This window comes from Squalius cephalus (genome assembly GCF_949319135.1).
Source record: "Squalius cephalus genome assembly, chromosome: 15".
In the NCBI taxonomy this organism is placed as follows: Eukaryota; Metazoa; Chordata; class Actinopteri; order Cypriniformes; family Leuciscidae; genus Squalius; species Squalius cephalus.
Window position 1 is genome coordinate 25,013,962 of NC_137136.1, and position 22,431 is coordinate 25,036,392.

General features: G+C 37.5%; 1 protein-coding gene across 6 annotated transcripts in view; it reads right to left on the bottom strand.

Moving 5' to 3' along the window:
* ulk4 (unc-51 like kinase 4) overlaps positions 1-22,431 on the bottom strand; it is a 210,911-nt gene that overhangs the window by 187,771 nt on the left and 709 nt on the right. For 4 of the 6 annotated variants that reach the window (XM_079894051.1, XM_079894055.1, XM_079894050.1 and 1 more), the window contains exons 4-17: positions 22,236-22,375; positions 21,386-21,542; positions 21,182-21,298; positions 20,461-20,544; positions 20,286-20,361; positions 17,881-17,985; positions 15,066-15,154; positions 14,483-14,552; positions 13,825-13,885; positions 11,917-12,024; positions 11,724-11,784; positions 10,024-10,217; positions 8,416-8,462; positions 7,365-7,443 (exon numbers count right to left, since the gene is read on the bottom strand). In XM_079894051.1, coding sequence (XP_079750177.1) covers positions 7,365-7,443; positions 8,416-8,462; positions 10,024-10,217; positions 11,724-11,784; positions 11,917-12,024; positions 13,825-13,885; positions 14,483-14,552; positions 15,066-15,154; positions 17,881-17,985; positions 20,286-20,361; positions 20,461-20,544; positions 21,182-21,298; positions 21,386-21,542; positions 22,236-22,375 — 1,388 coding nt within the window. The remainder of the gene's footprint in view (positions 1-7,364; positions 7,444-8,415; positions 8,463-10,023; positions 10,218-11,723; positions 11,785-11,916; positions 12,025-13,824; positions 13,886-14,482; positions 14,553-15,065; positions 15,155-17,880; positions 17,986-20,285; positions 20,362-20,460; positions 20,545-21,181; positions 21,299-21,385; positions 21,543-22,235; positions 22,376-22,431) is intronic. The other 2 variants (XM_079894053.1, XM_079894054.1) reach the window with 1 other exon arrangement.

The window sequence follows — 22,431 nt, forward strand, 5'->3', positions numbered from 1 at the left end:
TGCTATTCTGCTTTAGAAAACATCATTATGCTTCTCACATGCTGGAGAAGACAGTGGAGTACTGCAGGCTTCTCTCTGGCGGATTTTTTTTTTTTTTTTTTTTTTTGTAACTAAGCATCCAGGACCTCAAGACTGAAGTGACTGAGCTGAATCCTACCTGTGGTCTAGTTGGCTCATTATCAAAGATGCGTATTAAGCAATTATATTTTTTGCACTGTGCCACCGGAAAGCAATCCTATCCTTAATATATAAATAAAGCTAATCCAAAACTCTCTCTCTTTTAGATTTATATGTTTAATCTCCTTGTTCTAGTCATGATTTGCACTTTAATGGGGTCCTATGTTTAAGGAACAGCTGCCTCTGTGTGTATATCTGCATTGCATTAGCTCTAATCAACTCCATAATAAAACACTTGTGTTTGATGTCACTAATGTCACTTTGTCGTGCCATGCATATCAATTAATACACCTCATTATTTTATTTTTTTTCAGGAGTAGAATGAAACTCAGAGAGAGAGAGGTTCTCAAATGTTGTTATCAAAGAACAAACTTTTGACAAATAGTGTATGTACACATGAGCTGTAATGTGAAAGAATTTTGCAAAAAAAAAAAAAATCTTAAAGTATGTATATGTACTTAGCCTATGTAACTTTTTCACTCTACTAAAGCATAAAAATACCATAATATGTTTGCATATATTGAGGAAACTTGCTCTTCTACAGCCAGCTATTTTACTTAGAAATGTGTGTTTCCAGGCTGGAATGATTGTTAAGAATCGACGATATTTTTAATTGGACTGCAGTACCTATTTCGACCACTAGTTGTCATTCTTACATACTGCACCTTTAATCTCAAAGACACCATCATCCCAACGGTTCAAGAGAGACCGGTGAAGAGCTTGAGGAAATGGTACAGGGCAGACCTCAATGATAAGCAGAGTCTAAGGGAGATGATTATCCAAGCAGATACCTGGATGACATCCCTAGAGAAGAGAGGCCAACCCGGCAAGTATAAGGCCTGGGGTTACCAACACGGGGTACTCTGGCCTCTGCTTGTTTATGAGGTACCTGTCTTTATCGTCGAGGGATTGGAGAGGAAGATTAACACCTATTTGAGGTGGTGGCTGGGCGTCCCAAGAAGCTTCTGCTCCATTGGCTTGTATAGCACAGGCAGCAAGCTGCAGCTCCCAGTGACTTAAGTGGTCGAAGCGAAAGCGATAAAGACACGCCAGGCCATGATGCTGCGAGACAGCAAGGATGAAAGAGTACGCCAAGCAGGCATTGTCGTCAGGACAGGTTGTAACTGGTCAGCCAGCAGAGCACTGACGGAGGCTGAGGATTGACTGCATCATGCTGATATCGTTGGGACAGTAGCTCTGGGCAGGCTTGGACTGGGTTGCTCCACCAGAACGAGCTGGAAAAAAGCTGGCCCAAAAGAACATTGTGCATTGTGCAGAGGGAGGTCCGCAAAGCAGAGGAGGAAACCCGGCATGTCAAGGCTGTTGCCATGAAAAAACAGGGCAGCTGGGAGGGGAGGGCATACGAGAAAAGGCCCTGACGTGGCAGGACATCTGGACCATGGAAGGACATCGGATAAAGTTCTTGATGTGTTCTGTCTACGATGCCCTGCCTACTCCATCAAACCTCCATATTTGAGGGATAGCAGAGAGCCCAAGCTGCACGCTGTGTGGAAAGCCAGCCAATCTTGAGCATGTCCTTTCAGCATGCCAGTCAAGCTTGGCAGACGGGAAATTCCGGTGGCATCATGATAAGATTCTGTCTCGGTTGGCGGAAGGTGTGGAACAGGCGAGGAAGAAGTTTAAAAAACTTTCCGAGGGGTACACTTTATCCATTTCGTCAGGACAGGAGAGAGCACTGAAGCAGGACGGATGAGCAGAGGGGTCCTGGCCTCAGCAAAAGACTGGGAGATGCGGGCAGACCTGAAGAAGCAGCTCAAATTCCCAGAGGAGATAGCACACACTAGCTTCAGACCAGATATTGTCCTCTGGTCTAGAGGTACCAAGCAGGTGTTCCTCAGAGTTAACAGTACCCTGAGAAGAGAGGATGGAGGAGGCACACGAGCGCAAGCTCAAAAAATATCAAGGCCTTATCCTCGAGAGCCAAAACGGATGGAAGGCCTGGAATCTACCAGTAGAGGTAGGCTGCAGAGGTTTTGCTGGACAGTCGCTCTGGAGAATCCTTGAACTGTTGGGGATTGAAGGGATGGCCAGGAAACGGCTGATAGGCAATGTCACCGAACAGGCGGAAACAGCATCTAATTGGATTTGGATACAGCGGGAGGTGCGGTGGCAGAGCCAACCTGTTGAAGGACTAAAAACGGTATAGAGTTGGGTGGTGTTCAGCAGGGGTAGATCCAGGACGCTGGATCTGCTGTCGAGCCCTCCCGAGGTGTTTGCGGGCTTAAATCGACGAAACACCAAAGAAGGGGGGTGGCCATCTGAGGACCGGCTGTAGCCACCAAACTCTTGAGAGAAGTAGCCAAGCTTTGAGCTGGCCCAGGGATAAGGACAGTGCTTGAAAGGAGGAGAGAAGGAGAGGAGAGAGAGTGATGCCACTGGCTCACAGATGGAGCAGGGCAGAGTACCTGTAAAGGTGGGCCAGTTGCAATGATCACATCGTATTTTGCATATTCATTCATTTGTTTTTGTGTTATTTTATCATTTGATGAATTATTTTACACTATTATTCTACATTGTGGATCATTTCTGCATGGAAAAAATATTAAGATGGTAACCTGAGAACCAAAACCGACACAAAATGAAACGTCTATTGATAGAAATCTATATTTGAATCTAAATCTATAATTGAGTTATGTAAAGTTGATACAGCAAGTTCATGAAGACCGTCAGATCAACTATCAAGTCACATACTGGATCTCTTTGTCCAGAGTTCCATTTATCTAGTGAGTAGCTCTAAATCAGTAAAAGTACCCAAATTAAGAAACTACCAAAGTTAATCTGAATCAACATCCACTTACAATATCAGTGTTCATGCTATTCATACCTCAGTTTAATAAGTTTCTAAAATCTCTCTAATAATCATGTAAATATTAATGCAGGAGTAAATGGATGAGTAGAAAATTTTATCAGCCAGCATATTCTCTCCCTACAAAAAAAAAAACAACAACTTTAAATCACTTAAACTTATATTAGGAGTTTGTCTGGAGGTATTCCAACTTCACTATTTTCTACAAAGCCAAATGGAAAAAAAAAAAAAAGTGTTACACCAAAAACCAGATTTAAAATTCAGATTCCTAAACAACACCATCGACAATGTGAGACAAAGGACATGAGAAGCGGCAAGTTACCACGGAGGACGTTTAGGGAGATGCAGATCTAATCAACTGAAGCTCAGAGAATCAATATCATTCCCTGAGTCAGTCAGACAAATGCAGTCAAAGTCATGTCAAATGCAGTCTTAGACATCCAGCGGACAGAGCGAGGGAGAAACAGAGTGCCCTTGATACTCTCTCACTGGTTTCCAATCGCACCGATACTCTAGTGTGCCACTTAAAATTCAACTCTGAAATATTCAATCCCTCCGGCACAAGGCACTGCAGATGCCTTTATGCGCTGACAGAATCTGGATTTTTAATACATTTCTCTATGAAATATATATGGAAGAAGTAACTTTAAAATGACTTTCCAGAAAATGGTTTACCATCAAATAAATAAAGTAGTGAAAAAAACCCCAAACTGGCTCATCCCTGTGATACCTCCTTCAGATGACTCTGCTGTAATTCTTAGCAGTGTGTAATGGGATTGGTCAGGGGAAACAGTCAGGCTCTTCTGAGAGTAACTCTGAATTTAGGCTAGGGGCACGGGGGATTGCCGGTGCCAAGGACAATGATTAATTTACCACTTCATTAGACTAGTGCTCAAGTATTCATGGTGAACACAGACACAGAGGGTTTTAGGGAGGATTAGAGAACGAACCGAACGTCAGAGGGAGAAAGAACAAGTGTTTTTGGGGTGGATGTAGAAAGAGAGAGAGCGCACCAAAAGCAAACTTTCCTGAGAAGAGACTTTTCTGCTCTACCTGTAATTCTGTAATTTCCTTCCTCCTGCTTCAAGCCCCTGTGCGACATTTCTATTTATAGAAGCTTTTATCGTTGCCATGACGATGAATTAGCCCAAGTTTCTTTTAGATGATGGATACTGCCTTTGAGTGAAACTTACCCATGTGGATCCACTTACTGCTAAGCTTCCATCTCCCACAAACAACAAGCATTACAACTTGAAATCAATATTGTGACACTTTTATAATACATTTCTCAAGAAAAAATTACAATTATGGCTGGAATACACAACACAAAGAATTGCAAACTGGACAAATCGATGCTCAATGCTGAAAGTCATAGCTAGTCTGCTGATTTTAGGCAGTCGCAGTTGACGATTTCATAGAAAATTGCATAGTGTATGATGGTGCACACATTCCAAATTTTTCAGATTTAGACTTTTATTCCATCCAGGATCCAAGGAAATCAAACATGTTTGGCTGCGTTTACACACCAAAGCTTGTCACGTAGATCCAATTATTTGACCATATCCGTTGTTGTTTTTTTGTCACATTCACTTAAGACATGACTCGTATTTCGATATCGGTGTTTCATTAATCCCCACCAAACTAGAATGATTAAATTGTTAATTGCTTTCAGCAACACTGTTGACCATCGGGTTTTGAATGGCCATATATAAAAAATAAATGTATATAATTCAAGTCGAGTTTTGATGTTTATCCCACTTATACCATGATGAGTGAGTGAGTGAGTTACCTGTGTCTGTGGAATTATTTCATAAACAGCGACGTTATCTCCTCGTTGCTAATAATTGCGTTAATTATTTCGTATTTGTACGCACAGGAGAACTTCTCACGAAAAATCTCCAGCTAATTCACAACACATTCATACGCACATGAATTTGTTCTTAACATCGTTCTGATGTTAGTGAATTTGGAGTATTCTAAATGATCGGCAACGTGCACAAGGTTAGTCATTTGCATAAAACACGCCCAAACATCTCCATATAAGGGCTTTCCTTACAGCCTTTTGTCACTTCTCCTGATCCTCAAGCAATGCAAGTGTGTCAATCTCACCAGATCTCACAATAAACATCTTTATACAGACCTAGATTACAGACCTCTCATTAGCCAGCTGTACATATGCATTATTCAGAGAAACCTCACATCTGAAGCTATAACGCAGCTTTTCTTACTCTTTAACTGTATATGATGGAATGTTTAAGATGAAATTAAATTGAATTATTTAATAATTTCATTATATGATTTTATACAGTATATGGATTATATAAGATTAATGCAACATACTTCAATATAATTATAGTTATGTTAGGATGAAATATAACATTGTACACACACAGTTCACACACACAAACTCGTACGCATGCTTAATGATTGAGACCCATTGGGTCAAAACACAATTCTATGATCCTGAATGTTTCTGTCTGTGCCCAAGCTCTTACTTATAAAGTGTCCACCTCAATAAAACACAAGAAAAGATATCTGTGAGGGTAAATGTTTCGCCCTCATCTTGAGGTGGTTTGTTTAGACGTAGGTCAGATGTCCACATATCGAATATGTATCTGATTTAAAACCACATTTGGAATTGACTCAGAATGGATGCAAAAAAATGAATCCTGATTTTCGTTTACACGTGTGTAACAATATCCGACGCGTCAGATTTTTTGTGCCAGTGCCTTTGATAATTTGAGCAAATTTTAGAACACAAAGACCTTAATCTGATAAAGCTGATCATTTTTTATATTAAATCACTTCTAAAAACCCACCTTTTCTCCTTGGCCTTTGACACCTGACATTGACATTTTGTTTACGCCTTGCAACGCCAAGGTCATGGGTCTGATTCCCAGGGAAAGCAAGAACTGATAAGAACTTAAAATGTGTACCCTGAAATGCAATGTAAGTCGCTTTGGATAAAAATGCATAAATGTAAATGTTTATTTATTTTATTGTTGCTATGGTATGGCTATTTGTCTGAGGTTTTAGGTCTCTTAATTAGTTTTATTTGTATTGTATGCTTTGTATAAGGTATGTATTTTATGTTTATTTATTTATTTATCTGTACTGTCCACTTCGGTTGTTTTAAAGTTGGATTGATTTATTGATTGATTATCAGGGTAGTGCCATATTTAATTTTTGACAGGAATGAAAAAGAGGCTGTGAGGGATAGAAGTACAGTGCGTTCAAACATACCTAATATTGTTCAGCTGATGAAACGTCTTTCCGAAAAGGAACAAATACTTCAGTAGAGAAAAACAGTTTTGAATGTAGTGAGTCGTGAAAATTACGTGATCTAGGACTTTTATACAGTGCGTGCCATTGTAAAGGCTGTAAGTTTATCCCTCACAGCCTCGTTGTCATCCACGTTGAATTCAATATGGCATCTACCCTGACTAAGATCTATTGTTTTTATTTGTCTTGCATCTCTTAGCAATGTGGCGCATGAGGTTGTGTTGGAAATTATTTGTAAGTTTGGTAGTGTGATCCCCAGTTAGTTTTTTCTGTAGCCATTTACAAAATCGGCAAGTGTATGATGCAAAATCTGTTCAGACTTTAGTTCAATTTATTATCTAAGGCGGCCCTCTAGAGTGCAGAAGAACCATAAGAAAGCAGCTCTGCTTTTCTCTCTCCAAAGAGAAGCACTAAAAGAAATCGCCATGACAGGATCGGCCGCTCAGACACAAACCCCCTGTAGAGAACTGGGGAGAGAGTCCATCACCCTGAGCACTTCTTCAATACCGACCCACTGAGCCCAGAGAAGCGAGAAAGAAGAAGCCGCAGAGAGGAGCTGCAAAGTTTAAGCTTGTATTGTGTAAAACGGCAAAAAACCTCAGCCTTGCTAGATTACAACGGACGGCCATTTTGTGCCGCTGTCTACGCAGAGCCCGGGTGGTACGTGAAATTCTCCATGAACAAAAAGGTGGAGAAGTTGGTAGTGGAACGGAAGACAAACCTGTGTAAAATCAAGGATTGGAGTGGAAGAATTTGTTTTTGGTTAGCCACAATGCATCTGTGCAGTGCTTTGATGATAAGTGAAAGCTTTTTTAAACCTGTTTGGATGAGATGTCTGTCCTCTTTGTATTTGAAAAGGCTGGGATAAGAGATGTAAAAAGCTTATTTCACCTGGCTTTTACTGGATTTCAAGTGCTTTGGATTGAGAGCTGAGAAATGATTTTTGTTATTATTGTTTCCTCTTGAGTAGTAGATGAGAATACAGCAATGCTACAGTGACACCTGCTGGTTGCCCATTGTTATTTTAATGTGAAAATGTCCACCATGCTTCAAACACACACAGACACACAAGTCTCACCTCTGTGACAGGAACGTCGTCTCTGAGCTCTGTGCAGTGGGAGGCCAGCAGGCCGATCACTCTCATCACTTTGCTCCTTCTAAAACACAAATTTAAACAATCAAATGACTCATCCAGCAGTTTGTTTCATTATAGCTGTTCTACTTTGATACAAATCTGACATTTTATTCCATCTTTTAAATATATAAATGGAAGCTTTCTTACTTTAAGCTCTGTCCTGCTTTTTAAGAATAGCGAAATTAGCGATACATCACTATGGTTTCAGGATTGGTGTTTTTCAGCATTGTTTTATAACATCGATTTTGGAGGTTGTTGATATAAATGCAATGTTATTCCTAATCATACTCCGTCTAGATTACAAAAGGAATGAATACATCTTTTCTACTGTACAATATTTAGATTTTTATCACTGTTCACTATCATATCATTAACGACTGCCAGAAATTCAGATTTTGCCATCACAGGAATAAATTAAATATTAAAATAAATTAAAATAGAAATAGTTATTCATTTTAATACGTAATAATATTTCACAATATTAATGTTTTTACTGTAGTTCGGATCAAATAAATGCTGCCTGGGTGAGAATTAGAGACTTCTTTCAAAAACATGAAAATAAAAAAATCTTTTTTTTATTTTCACGACCCCAAACTTTTGAACGGTATTGTAAATAAAATGTTTGAATGGTATTGAATATAACAGTATTGTATAGATTGTAAACACCCCACATCTCATATTTAACTGAGCAGTGTTTAATGCTGGTTTTCAGTGTCATTTAAAACTAAAGTGGTTCTGTCCGTTGCTTGGTGACTGTAGTGTGGAGAGAGGCTGTAATCCTGTGAGGGGCCAGTGAGACACATGCCTGTCATTCCTTCCACTCAGAGTCAAAGGGACAGAGAAGAGAAAGACAGCCACTGCATTTCTCTGAGAAGACACTCCAAGGCTGTCACCAATAGTGTCATCTGAGAATACTACACTAGTTACAGTGGTCCGGCAAAAGTATGTAGGAATTTTTTTATACCGGTAAATGTATTTGAAAGGTGAAACTTACATATCCCAGTTCGGAGCATGTCGCATCTGTTGAACCAGCACAGGGAACTGTATAAGAAAGAAACCCGGGAAAAAAAAAAAAGCCACAATTTGAGATGTCTCAATATATTTTCACTTTTATTAAATCAGAGCTAGCGAGGTTTTTTTAGAGTGCTCTTAACAGCATGATTTTGCAGATTTATAATTTGGTTCCACTTTATTTTACAGTACATCCACTTATGTGTACTTACCTAAGAAAGTACATGGCAAAATAAGGTAACAACATGGATTAGGGGTAAGAACAGGGTTAGTACCTAGTTATTACCCAGTTAAATTACTACAATAAGTACGCAGTCTGTATAAGACTGTAAAAAATAAAACGTTCCCTGTAATTTTATAATATACTTAAATTTTGTTCTGCCTTTGACATCAGAGCTCAGGACAATCCCTAATGAAGAGCTGTGTGAGTGCTTATGTACCATCAGCCAATCAGTGCTGTCATCGCATCAAGAAATGATTTTCAGTGGCTCCAAAGTGACTGGTCACATGGCATGGTGATTGGCTCTAAAAAAAAAATAACTGTATCCGGAGTGCTCAAGTAATTTCTGTTAGATGATAGGAAACGCTAATGGTGGTGAGACACCTAGTGGCCAGAGGAGGAATGTACAGGTGCACAGGCTACTGTGACAACAAATTATACTTAAAAATGACCAAAATGATCAAATCCAAAATAGAAATGTTGCTTATCTGATTTACATTGGCTTAAAGTTTCAGTATAAATATGGAATGAACCCTTTAGGTACCACTGAAATCTAATACATTAAGAATCTATGAAGTTCCTCTGATTAGAGCTTACATTGATGAAAGCAAAGGAAGAGGAAGCTCATTTTCAGACTGAGGCGAGGACGACAGCAGACACCCATTCCTCAGCTGACACACTATTGTTCAACTTCCCTCATTAGATGATCTACACCTCCAACCGCTCAATAATAACACAAAAGAAAAGTGTGATTTGCACCACATGGAATGGTTACCGATTAAAAGGTTTACTAAGTCCTATTCAATTTATTTTTATAAAAAAAAAATGCATTTTTATTCATGAATCTAATTTAAAATGAAAACATGATGAGGGTATGTAAAACCTTTCTTTAGTTTCAGTGAGAGCAGCTGTTGAGTGTGTGGTTTTAAAGGTTGGTTCCAGTAGCGAAGGAAGTAGGGGCGTTCTATACACTAGGGATGTGCCGAGTTTTCCCACAATTTAATAAACTTGTGACAACACTATTACCAATTACACCACGTATTTTAAGAAAAGATGTGTCAATGACGCTCAGAATCTGCAGTGCTTATTTGTGTCTTTAACGTTAGATCTTTCCTTTCCTTGGAACAAACCGGATGCTTAATGTTGATTCATTATTACTCTTAATAAAAAAAACTTTGTGTACTGTGAAATGTGTGTACTAAGCAGCATAAGTCAGCTGCTCATTGTCCCAAAGTAAACCCCTCTAGGGTGATACAAGATCAGGGTGATATGGGACACCTGATCACCCTGTCAGGGTTTAATTTGTGATAATGATCATGTGACTGTAGATTATTATCACTTTCAACAGCATGCGTTTCAGATGCATCTTACCAGCTGGGAGTGTATAAGGTGTGTGGCCATCTCTCTGTGGTTACAGACAGAGCAGAGGTAACACAGTAGGTTGAGTTTAGTGCGCGGTGCTGTGGTGTTGGCTGATCCGGCCCGGTCCATTGACTCCAGAACAGCACACACCTGCTGTACGAACTGAGACCGGTCCTCTGAGTTCAGACAGGACAACCGTTCAGCTGAGAGAGAGAGATGGAGAGAGAATCTATACTATATATTATTCCACAAACCAGGGTTATTAAATACTAAGGGTGCTTTCACACTAGCACTTTTGGTGAGCAACCAGGGTTCAATTGACGTCAGAGTTCAGTTCATTTGGATGATGTGAACGCTGTTTTCCGAACTCGGGTGCGCACCCGCAAACCATACCAGAGTTCGCTTAAAAAGGGTTGTCTGGGGTACGGTTCATGTGAACTCCAGTACGGTTCGCTGCTGATATCTGATACAAAATCGGGGAAGGGAACCACTCTTAATGATGTTTGATTTGATAAAAATGTGTGTTTCACTCACTTGCCTGATGAGCATGACTGGCGTACTGCAAACAGAGAGCTGTATATCTCATATCTGTTTGCCTTCAGCGTTCTTTAGACCATTTGCAGTGCGTTCGCGGCAGATAGACAAGTGCTGTTAGATACTGAAGCTTTGGAAACAAAGCCAATGGTTCAAAAACAAAAATATAAACGTGAGGCGAGCAACGCTATGCATTTTGCCGACTTCTCCTGCGTCATTGTTACCAAGTAACAGGGTAAACAGCGGCTGCTTTAATGATGCAAACGCACCGCGGTTCGGACCCAAATAATACAAACCGAACACAGTCTAATGGGGGCAGGGGGAGCAATCGAACCAAGTCTGAAAGCACCCTAAAACTAAAACCATAGAAAAAAACGTGTATATATATATATATATATATATAAACATTTTATTTCAGCTAGTTACCAAGGAAACATTTCTAATTTTCACTTAGTTTTATTTGATTTAAAAAAATATATATAAATATATAAAAAAAAAAATTATATATATATTTTTATATATATATATATATATATATATATATATATATATAGCCACGTTAAAAAAAAAAATGATAAAAAAAAACTAAATTACTAAAACTTAAAATAAAAACTATTATCTAACTGATTATAGTTATCTAAAACTTGAGAATAAACTCTCTGTACATTAATCAGAGTTGAGAGAATGTATTTTAGTAAAATTACACGCCTTTAATATTTGCACAGTGTGAACTTTTTGACAAAGTCCACAGAAAGTTATCTTCAAGCAATATTACAACCAAAAATGAATGCACCCTTTTCACATTTCCAGGGTTTTTAGAAGCGGAACTTGTCACAGCGGTGAACGGAAACTACAGCAATTATAATTTTTGACTTTATAATTATGACTTCGCAAATGAGGAAAAAAATATTGAAAATATTTAACGAACCTAAATTTAAGTCTTATTATTGATAATGCTTCTTCTGAGCTGTTGAGCATTATGACTGGATTATAGAATCAGTGAGCTGAACTTGAAAACTAGATTCAAAGTACAATTCATTAAAAAAAAAAAAAAATCAACAAAAAAAAATCTATGGAATATGTAATAGAGGCTTGGAAAGACATTGAGGAAGGGTAAATAATCAAATTGTCATCTTAAATTATCAACAAAAAAAACACTAGATCTTCCTGTTTACCTGAGTGTGCTGGTACACAAAGCGTTTTGGGGTCAAAACGAACTGGAGCAGTCTTTAAAATCTAAAAATAGAGCAAAATTAGAAACTAACACCACTGTTGGTTAGACAGAACATTGTCATATTCACACTAGAACAGGGACACAAAATTTAGAAAACAGGTCCCTCAGACATAGTCTATTGAAGGTCTCTTTACCTTTGGGTTATCCATGATGGGAGTAACTGCAAGGTCATTATCCGTGTATAAAAGTGATTTAATACAAGTGTTCAAGTCACTCTGATCCTCCACCATAACACTGGACTCCTACAGAACACATGTAACACACTCCTTTCCTTAACACGGTTTAAATAGTACAATTAAAAAAAAGAATATTTAACACTAGTGTTATAACTTCTGTTAAACTGTAAAATTATATTCCTGCACCACTGCGATCAAAAATCCAGAGCAAGGTTATCCAATCGTATCTTTGTTGTCGTGTTCTTTCCGACAGCAAAGCACTTGAATGCAACAAGCTCATAATCACGACTTCAGAAGTGGGAAGTAGGAAATTTCCGATAACACGTGAAGGCAGCATAAGCTCTGCAGGATTGCACATCCCTAAAGTGGGTATAACTATGGGTGTGTCTCAATCAGCAGCTCCCTAGCTTCTTAAGTCATGAACCAGTATATCATGTACACAAATTCAGGCACTGGTAAGGACAGAAAGGACCCTGGCTCACTACACATTGGAACACTGATGTTGTCGACACGACATTGTCCTCATTGTACATCATCACTACTCGCATTTATGAACAACAGCAGAGCTGATATCTTTAGTATATTGTTGTTATATATATTATTATTATACTATATTTTTGTATGTTATTTTAAGTACATTATGATAAATACTTTGCTTGTTACATATACAGTTTGTGCAACATTTTAGCCATAAATAAATTATAAATGTTAGCTAGATTATTTTAATTACATGTCTAGCGATGTACGTTTATGATGACATGTAATTCAATAATGGTTTGTATTTTAAAAACATCTATCGCGCCCCATAGTGTAGTGAGTTGGCTCATGTAATTTATGTTTCGCACTTTAGAACTTCTGTTAAGGGAACATAGTGTGCATCAATGTTCCCACTGTGGTCACTGGACTATTTTAACGATGTCTTCACTAACTTTTCTGGGCTGGCAGAATGAAATTACATAGAAGCCTATGAAGGAGTGAGACAGCTCTCAGATTTAATCAAAAATATCTTAATTTGTGTTCCGAATATGAACGAAAGTCTTACGGGGTTGGAACAACATGAGGGTGAGTAATTACTGACAGAATTTTCATTTTTGGGTGAACTAACCCTTTAAAATGGCCGACTCTCTGATCGTCCTGACAACTGAACTATGGAGCTGATTGAGACACACCCAATATCTGCGTCTCATTTTGAAGGCTGTGCCCTATGGATGTCCCATTTCAGGAAAGACACCATTATAAATTTGACTGTTATTCCTTGTGAGGCTTAATTTATTGTACGTTTTTTTCTTACTTTTGAATTTAATGGTTACTTCTCTGAAATGAGGCAGTCTCAATGATGTATGCGGGCCTCCAGAAGTCACAGCTTTGAAATGAGAAAGCAAATGTGCTAGTTGCAAATGGTAATGTTAAATATATCCAGTAGATGGTGCTGTGGTATAACAAAACATATCATATGCAAGCCTGAGGTTAACTGTTGAACAAGCATAAGGAATAAACTAATAGCTCAGCTTTCCACTGTGATGTTTGTTTTGTTGAGCGTTTTTAGTATGGACTGTGGGACGTGTACAGAGGACACAAAAACATTTCACAAAAATAAGTTTGCCAATATTTAAATGAGTGCTTGGACACATTCTGGATGTCAAACACTAGTGGAATCTGTGACTACACACTGCTAGAACACTTGTATAAACCTGAGGGGATCTGACTCCATACATCCATTATAAATTACAGTGGGACTACTTTGTAAAAAGCCATTGCAAATCTGGTGGTTAGTTTTGGGAAAAGCTAGCATCATTTTCTGAAGATGCCACTTGCTTTGATACTTTGTTTTGGAGGGCAACTGTGTGGTTATGCTTGTGAACTCACTTGAATTCCAGGCCGATTGTCTTCCATCTCTCTAGAGCTTGTTCTGGGAGTTGGTCTGGAGCTGTTTGATCAGAGATACAAAACAACTGAAACATACAGGGATATCCTGATACTAGCATTGAACACCCCTCATGACATACCACAATATCAAAAGTACACACAATGTCTCATGAGCTTTCATGCAAATGTTTGAAATTAGTTTTGTAGATAAATGTGTTTTGTACACACACACACACTACATATATCTTTACAAAACTAAAAGTTTCATTTTATTTACATTTTTAATGGAGTTAGACCAGATGCAGAGAAGGAAAAGCAGCGAACAATTGTCCATCATACATTTATTTATTTATTTGAAAAAAAGAAACAAATATTTTTTTTTTTTTGTTGTTTGTTTTTTTAAATAATGAAATACATTTTTATTTGTTTAACATTTTTATTTGCCCACTGCATATAAAACACTTTTTATTTATTTTATATTTTTGGTAGCTGCACGTTAAAAGTAAGAGACTAAAATATTCTGAATTTACTATATTCTAATGTTTACAAACAGGCCCAAAAAACACAGAAGTATTCAAATCTATATATTAAAGAGTTTATGAATGATTGTGAGTTCAGAGAGATATAAATGAAGATACAGGAGAGTGATTTGAGGTACCTGAGGAGGAAAATGGCCTCTTTGGAATCAATGTCCAGCGCAGACTTTGGTCTAAACTCAATCACATTATCTATGATACAAAAACATCACAAACAAAAGGTCGGACAAAAAATAATGATGAAAACAATGTCTTCCTAAAATAAAAATAAATAACTCTAATCCTTGTATCTCCAACAGCTGTACCACTGTAAAAGATATGTAAAACAGGAAGTTTTTTTTTTTTTTTACAGCTCTACTGTTTCAAACAAAGCCCATTTTGGCAGATTAAGTTTTAACAATGTACAGTACAGAAAAAAAAAAAAAAAAAAAAAAAAAGTGTTTCAATTAATTCACGTTTACATAAGTTCACTCTTCAGTCATGTAGTGCCCCTCTGTAATATGCAATGGAGGTATAAGCCAGCAGTAATCTAATCCTGAAGTGAACAGATGTGTGTGTGATTCAATACTGAACATAAATATCACACATGTGTACGTGCTTGGTGACCACACATGCACTGACAGAGCATAGGCATAAAATCCACAGAACCCATGCAGGCACACAGAGAGTGGCAGGACGTGCTGACTCTCATGTTCGCTACATTACCTAATGTGAAGGACTTGCTGAGGTTTGGGCTGGCTGGATCAGCAGATACTGTCTGTGACTCCTCTGCTGTCAAAGGGGCCAAATGCAGGCTGAAACACACACACACACACACACACACACACACACACACACACAACCAATTAATTAGAGAAGACAATAGACAAATGTAAAAATGGATGGGTCATATTTTACCACCAAAAATACTGCAATGTCCGTAATGTACAGTAGGAAGGACCGCTGATCATCCTTGCAGTGCCACACCATGTGAAACCAAATGTCCCCCCAAGACGTGTTTGAGAACTTGCAAGTGGTGAAAGAGGGAAGTAACATCTCACAGCAAGAACTGGAAATTCTGCTGCGGTCCATGCGGACGAGATGTACTGTAGTTAACACAGCTGGTGCCACAGCAGATACTGACTGATACTTTTGATATTGACTGGAGGGGTATAATTCTCAATAATATTATGTAAGAAAAAAAAGACTACTCACTGTCCTAATACAGTAATGAAAGCCATCCTGCCCTGAGACAATAGTTTGATTTTTGTTTTAATAAAATCACTAAATGCAACGCAACAAATACTACCAAGATGTATATTTTCAAAAGGTAATTTGATTTATTTGTCCGTCACTAGTAAAAATATCACTGGTGTGTGTATAAATCAGAAGATTTGGGCTGGCAAGATTTTTTGAAATAATTTGCTTATGACCCTGCATTTATTTGATTAAAAATACATGAAAAACAATAACAAATTTTGAACACTACTGAAATTTAAAATGATTTAAATTTGTAAAAAAAGTAATAAAAATTAATTATTATGATGGCAAAACTGAAGTGTCACATGATCCATCAGAAATCATTCTTATATCCTAATTTGGTGCTCAAGTAACATTTCTTATTACATACTGTATGCGGACTTGTGGTTGAATCACAATGGTCTTTGTTTTGGCCCACTCAAAGCAGCTGACACCAGATCACGATCACAATCACAGCCCGAAGTCAGCATCACTCCACACTTCCAGACTTCATCAGATCTGTTTAACCTGGTGATACCTACAGTATAAGCTATAACCTGCTTATAATGCTTCAACCAATCTGCTTTGTCTTAAAACATCTACCTGCACAAATGAAGTCTTCATTTCCTGACCATATTTAAACTTGGCCAATAACTTCTGATTCTCTTCATAGATAATAGCAACAAAATGGCATAAACATATGTACATAACTGTTCTGGACTCATAAAACAAATGACTTAGGAACAAATGAAACAGATGTGGTGTGTTTTCAGAGCAAGAAGCGCCAATACTTCTGAAAAAAGCTTTTTATAAAACCTGCATTTGTTGTGTTAGTTAGAATGGGACAAAGGCTTATTGTGTAAGGCATTGTGTTGAACACACAGGCAGTGTATGAAGTGTGCCATAGGGCTGTTTGCCCACTCACTGCATCAATACTAGACTGAGAGCTTCTGTGCACAAGATGATCTATAGAGCCATATTCAAACACCAGACTCTTTAAAGTCAGCATTGCAGGAAGTTGCGATTGTATTTTTTTTTCCTATTGTGACTTAAATCCTATTGAAAGGGCTTCTCGAATAAGAACATTTTTTGGACGGGACTTGATTTTGTCCATCGGGAATTGAATGGATCGTTGTTGTTTGCTATTGGTCCATCTCACGTGAGTGACAGGTTGCCCCGCCCTCACGCCAGTAAACACCTTATCAGAAAATAGAAGAGATGTTGTTGCATGAGGGAAGGGAAGTTATTTTGATTAAAGTTTACAAGGGCACATGATTTTTTTTTAAATAATGATGTGCACCGATAAATCATTGATTGTAAATAGTGCGATATTCGATAAAAAAAAAGAATCGTCAATTTTGATTTCATGTGTCTTTAAGGGCTTTGGCTAGGGTCACAAGTACAGTAAAATGGGTGTCAGTAATCATGGTTTATTGTAAATAAAAAACACAACTGCTCGATTGGCTTAAAGGAGAACTCCGGTCAATTTTAACATTGAGCTCATTTTTTTGTACATTTGGAGTGCTGTCAATACAGAGAACAACGACAAAAATCGGTGTTGCCTACACCGAGTTATTCTATTTTTAAAATTTGCACCCTGTTGACTTCAATGGGGCAAGTACTAAACCTGCTTTTAGCCTCTTAACATCCTTGATGTGTCATTACAAGTGCACAGAAAATGTGAGTGATTCCTTCTGAGTGAACACGAGTGGATCTGACTGCAGTAGATGTGAAAGATATGTATAAAAATGATGTTATTTAAGCCAGCGCAAATACCTGTTTACATCCTGTTTTTCGGTTGAAGTCCAAAGTAGTCGATTGCCGAGTTCACGCGCATAGGTTTAGTTACCTATGATCACGCGCGTGAACTCGGCAATCGACTACTTTGGACTTCAACCGAAAAACAGGATGTAAACAGGTATTTGCGCTGGCTTAAATAACATCATTTTTATACATATCTTTTACATCTACTGCAGTCAGATTCACTCGTGTTCACTCAGAAGGAATCACTCACATTTTCTGTGCACTTGTAATGACACATCAAGGATGTTAAGAGCCTAAAAGCAGGTTTAGTACTTGCCCCATTGAAGTCAACAGGGTGCAAATTTTAAAAATAGAATAACTCGGTGTAGGCAACACCGATTTTTGTAGTTGTTCTCTGTATTGACAGCACTCCAAATGTACAATAAAATGAGCTCAATGTTAAAATTGACCGGAGTTCTCCTTTAATAAAGAACGTAATACTTAACAGAACAATGTCAAGAACACCACAATAGATATTTGGCACTACTGTCAAATATACCTGGATATCAGCGAGACGTCACCCTGCCCTTTTCCCATAGTGATGTGTGCCTCTGAAAACACTTCCCTCCAGAACGGTTGAGCTACTAAAAGGTCCCAGCTTAACCTACAGATGACAGTAATTTAGGAAATTCACAGATGAGCACTGAAGCTACAATGTTGATGTAATGTGACAGGTTCAATGGAGTGGAAAGAGTGAATGCTTTTATTCCTGGTCATATCACTCATGGTACTCTAAGCAAATGTCCAAGACTATGAATTGCATTATTTATTTGAAATTAAGACGAGACACAGCAGGCAAAAACATATATTTTTCATGCAGTGGTCAGTTTTGAGATTTTGGGCTAGTTTACTCCTTCAATATGCGTTCTTTCAAGCTGCTATAAAGAAAACGCTGAAAATATACATTAAGATGTTTATTATATTACATTTTGTTTACATGCAGCAGTAAGTTTCTCCCGAATTTACCAAGAAGTTAGCATTCCAACGCGGCATGCCGAGTTCCGTCTGTTTACTGAAGTCTGTCGTGACCGGTATCGTTGTAAAGCTCCGAGTCTCCTGCACAACGCTATGTAACCCAAATATGGGCATTTCATTTCTATCAGTAACCAATCGTGAATGTCCAAAGGGGGATTTAAAGCTAATGAGGGGTTTTTGTCAGCAACTTTGTGCATGATACGCCAATGTTAATTGAGTTACTGCAGTTGAAGGTCTTATATGCCTGCCATGTTATTAAATAATCAGTTTTCAAGAGCTTGAAATATTATATATTATTATTACTAAGGGTCTGAGCATTTATTCTGTTTTTGAGCATTTTTTTTTTTTTTTTTCAATAGAAATGTATTAAATTCCCCTATTTAAATGCCGTTTTCTCAAAATGAGTTTTTTGTCATACTCCAGTACAAACATCTCAGCCTATGTAGCACCTACAGTACAGGCCAAAAGTTTGGAAACATTACTATTTTTAATGTTTTTGAAAGAAGTTTCTTCGCTGCATCAAGGCTGCATTTATTTGATCAAAAATACAGAAAAAAAATGTAATATTGTGATATATTATTACAATTTAAAATAATTGGTTTTCAATTTATTATACTTTAAAGGTCCCGTTTTTCGTGTGTTTTTGAAGCTTTGATTGTGTTTACAGTGTGCAATATAACATGTCTTCATGTTTCGCGTGTAAAAAAACACAGTATTTTTCACACAATTTACTTATCTGTATACCGCTGTTTTCACTGTCCTAAGAATGGGCTGATAACTTCCTTGTTCTATGAAGTCCCTCCTTCAGAAATATGTAACGAGTTCTGATTGTGCCAGCGGTTCCTGTGTTGTGATTCGACAGCAGCTTAGCGCACGTTGCCCGGAAAGGTCACGCCTCTTACCGTAACGTGGAGATGCATGCGCATAAATTGTAACCATTGATCTCTAAGTACAGCGTCCCTGGGAAGGCCAAACAAAGGTGATTGGACTCCGGGATGAAAATAACAGCGTCTCGACGACATGGCGACAAACACACTCTACAAACGCAACTCTTCCTCTTCTCCGTGGGAGCGCAACAAGACCACGCCCCCTTTTTTGTGTATTCCTGTGGGCGGAGGTTAGTCAAAAAACTGTTCTAGTGACGTCATTAAAGAAGGAAGTAGAGGGATGTAGTCCAATCCGGCCGTTCACTGTAGGCGACTTCTGTTAAATAAAATATCTCGCTTGGCATTGAACTTTGAGCTTTATAATTTTACAGATATTATTTATACTCTAACAACAACATTACACACTAACTAAAGTTTGAAACATGGGATCACGAAGAACGGGACCTTTAAATTATCATTTATTTCTGTGATGCAAAGCTGAATTTTCAGGTTCATTACTCCAGTTCAGTATTCTGAAGATATTTTCAGAGGGATTTGTTAATAAATCATTCCTGGCCTGTTTTATGTGACATTTTAATAAAAAAAATTATGGCGAAAATAGTTTTTTTTTAAGGCTATGGACAGTATATTTTGATTTCCTAGGTAATGAAAGCATATATCCTGAAAACCCTCTGAATTGTTTTTTATTTATTTATTTTTTCCCTCTTGTGTGTAAACAAAATGAAAAAAGAATTTTGCACCTGGCTTTATCTTATGTTCAGATCTATTAACCCGAAAATATATGCAAAACTGTGCATATTTAATGAGATGATGCCTAATTTGCATAATTTGTCAAACAAATTTCAAATTACAAGAGGAAGTTTCATGGTGATATCTATTATTTAAAAATTTTACCCTATTCACCTGTAGTGTCTCGCCTTAAAGAACGATTCGGTGTCTATCATTGTATCCATCTCATATTCATAAGTATTTAGTAATGTGATTAATAATAAAAAATAATAATTAGTATCATTTCTCCAAGAAGAGATACTAAATACTGTACCTTTTCACTGGGTCTTTCTGAAGTAAACCCATGACTAGCCTCTCAAACTCTACACTGGGCTGTGAGAAAGCAGGTTCTTAAAAAGAACATAAATGTCATTACATGTGTCATAAAATGAACACTTAAAAAAAAAAACATTATAAAAGTACAATATGTTAAAGGTGAGGTGTCAAACCTTTTTGTCTTAGGGGTGGAGGATCTTCATTTAAAATTATATCAACTAGACCGGTCATACTCTCAGAGACAAAGGAAGGTTTTCCTAGGAAACAAAGAGAAAATGAGACAGAGAACACTTTACTTGAAGCCTTTGTGTATAATGTATTACAGTTGTTCAAAATGTACATTGTTATGCATCATATATTTTCATAAATACTTGTAACCAAAGTTAAAATGCATTATAGTTGCAAATTCCATGTTACATCTGAAATGTGGTGTTTGTCATGTGTAACAATGAATAGATCTGTCATTTAAAGCATTAGAACTGATTTATTTGTGCTGTTGTTTGAAATTTGTTTATTGTTCTTATTTTATCACTGTCTTTTTACTTGTTTGCATTGAAGAAAAGTAGATTGTTGTTGGTCTATGCTGTCAATTATAGTTCTTTGAAAGAAAATCAAAATCGGCAAAAATCAGTATCGGCCGGACACTTCGGAAAACAGAATCGGCCAAGAAAATTGCAATCAGTGCATCTCTACATTACAATTATTCATGATATCATACAATGCCACAAAATTGTAAGGTGCATTACATAATAGGCATAATCAATGTATTGAAAATACTTTTATAATGCATTATACTGTATATAAAAGCTTTAAGTAAAGTGTTACTAAAAACTACTTAGCAAACTAATGTCTAGGCAAATTCATAGGCTAAGATGAAATGATAACATGTGTAACCTGTGAACATTTCATAAAGGATGCAGCCTAACGCCCACAGGTCACTGCAGACACTGGAGTCTGCTCCTCTCAACACCTCTGGAGCGCAATACACAGGAGAGCCTGCCAGAGCAACATCTTAGAATAAATCATACAAGTGAAGAGTGAAGATAAGATAGACAAGTACTGTACAGTAAGAACAGTGAAAGGAGTCCTGCTGCTGACCTTTAATTCTGTTCTTGATGTTTTGTGGAGAGATACAGTCTCCAGCTCCTGTCTCCTCTGCCATCACAAGAGAGAAAAACTCCTCCAGACTTTCTCCTTCAGCTTTGGACAGGCAGAAATTGGAGTACTTTAGAGTTCCTGGTCCATCCAACAAAATCTACATGAATACATGGTGACATATTAGATAAGGTTTAAAAAAAAAAAAAAAAAAAAAAAGGTTTAGTGTTTGTTTAAATGAGTAGTTATTTTATTTGGCACTTTTTAACTTCCATATTGCTTGTAGGAAAAACAAACTTCAGAAAACAAAACAAAATAAAACTTAAAATCAAACATTTTGATAGGTAAAACATCATGATCACATGTGGTGCATACTAAAGGGGATAAAGAAATCATAAAACAGCAGAAAAGGATCATTTGAGCTTGTCTATGTTCTCTGATACATTTTTAAATGTGAATAAAAGCCTAAATTCAGTCTGTTCATCATATAAAGTGGCCAAGTCTCTTCAGAAAATGTGGACTAAACCACTCAATTCATATGGCTTATGATCTTTTTATGAAGCATCAAAGTTGTAGTGGCGTAGCTGTCTATGGAGGGACAGAAAGCTCTCAGATTTCATCAAAAATATCTTCATTTGTGTTCCGAAGATGAACGAAAGTCTTACAGGTTTGGAACTAAATGAGGGTGAGTAATTAAATGACATAATTTTTATTTTTGGGTGAACTATCCCTTTAAGTTTCACCACCACCAGTAAAAAACTCTGTTTAGGGTGTAATATGACACTTCACATACACTAGCTCAGGATGGACATACATTACAAAGGCTTGGCTAACAGGTGTGTGATGCTTATACCTTCGCAGGTGTGAGATCCGAGACAACAATGCCAGAGTCGTGGATGTATTTAAGACCTTTTATCAGGTCAATGGAAAACTCTCGCACTACATCCTCAGACAAACACTCATCTTGAGCGATCAGTGCTGCCAGGGAGCCACCTAGAAGAAAAAAAAAAAAAAAAACTTAGTCAAACAAATTGATTAAAACATAAGCA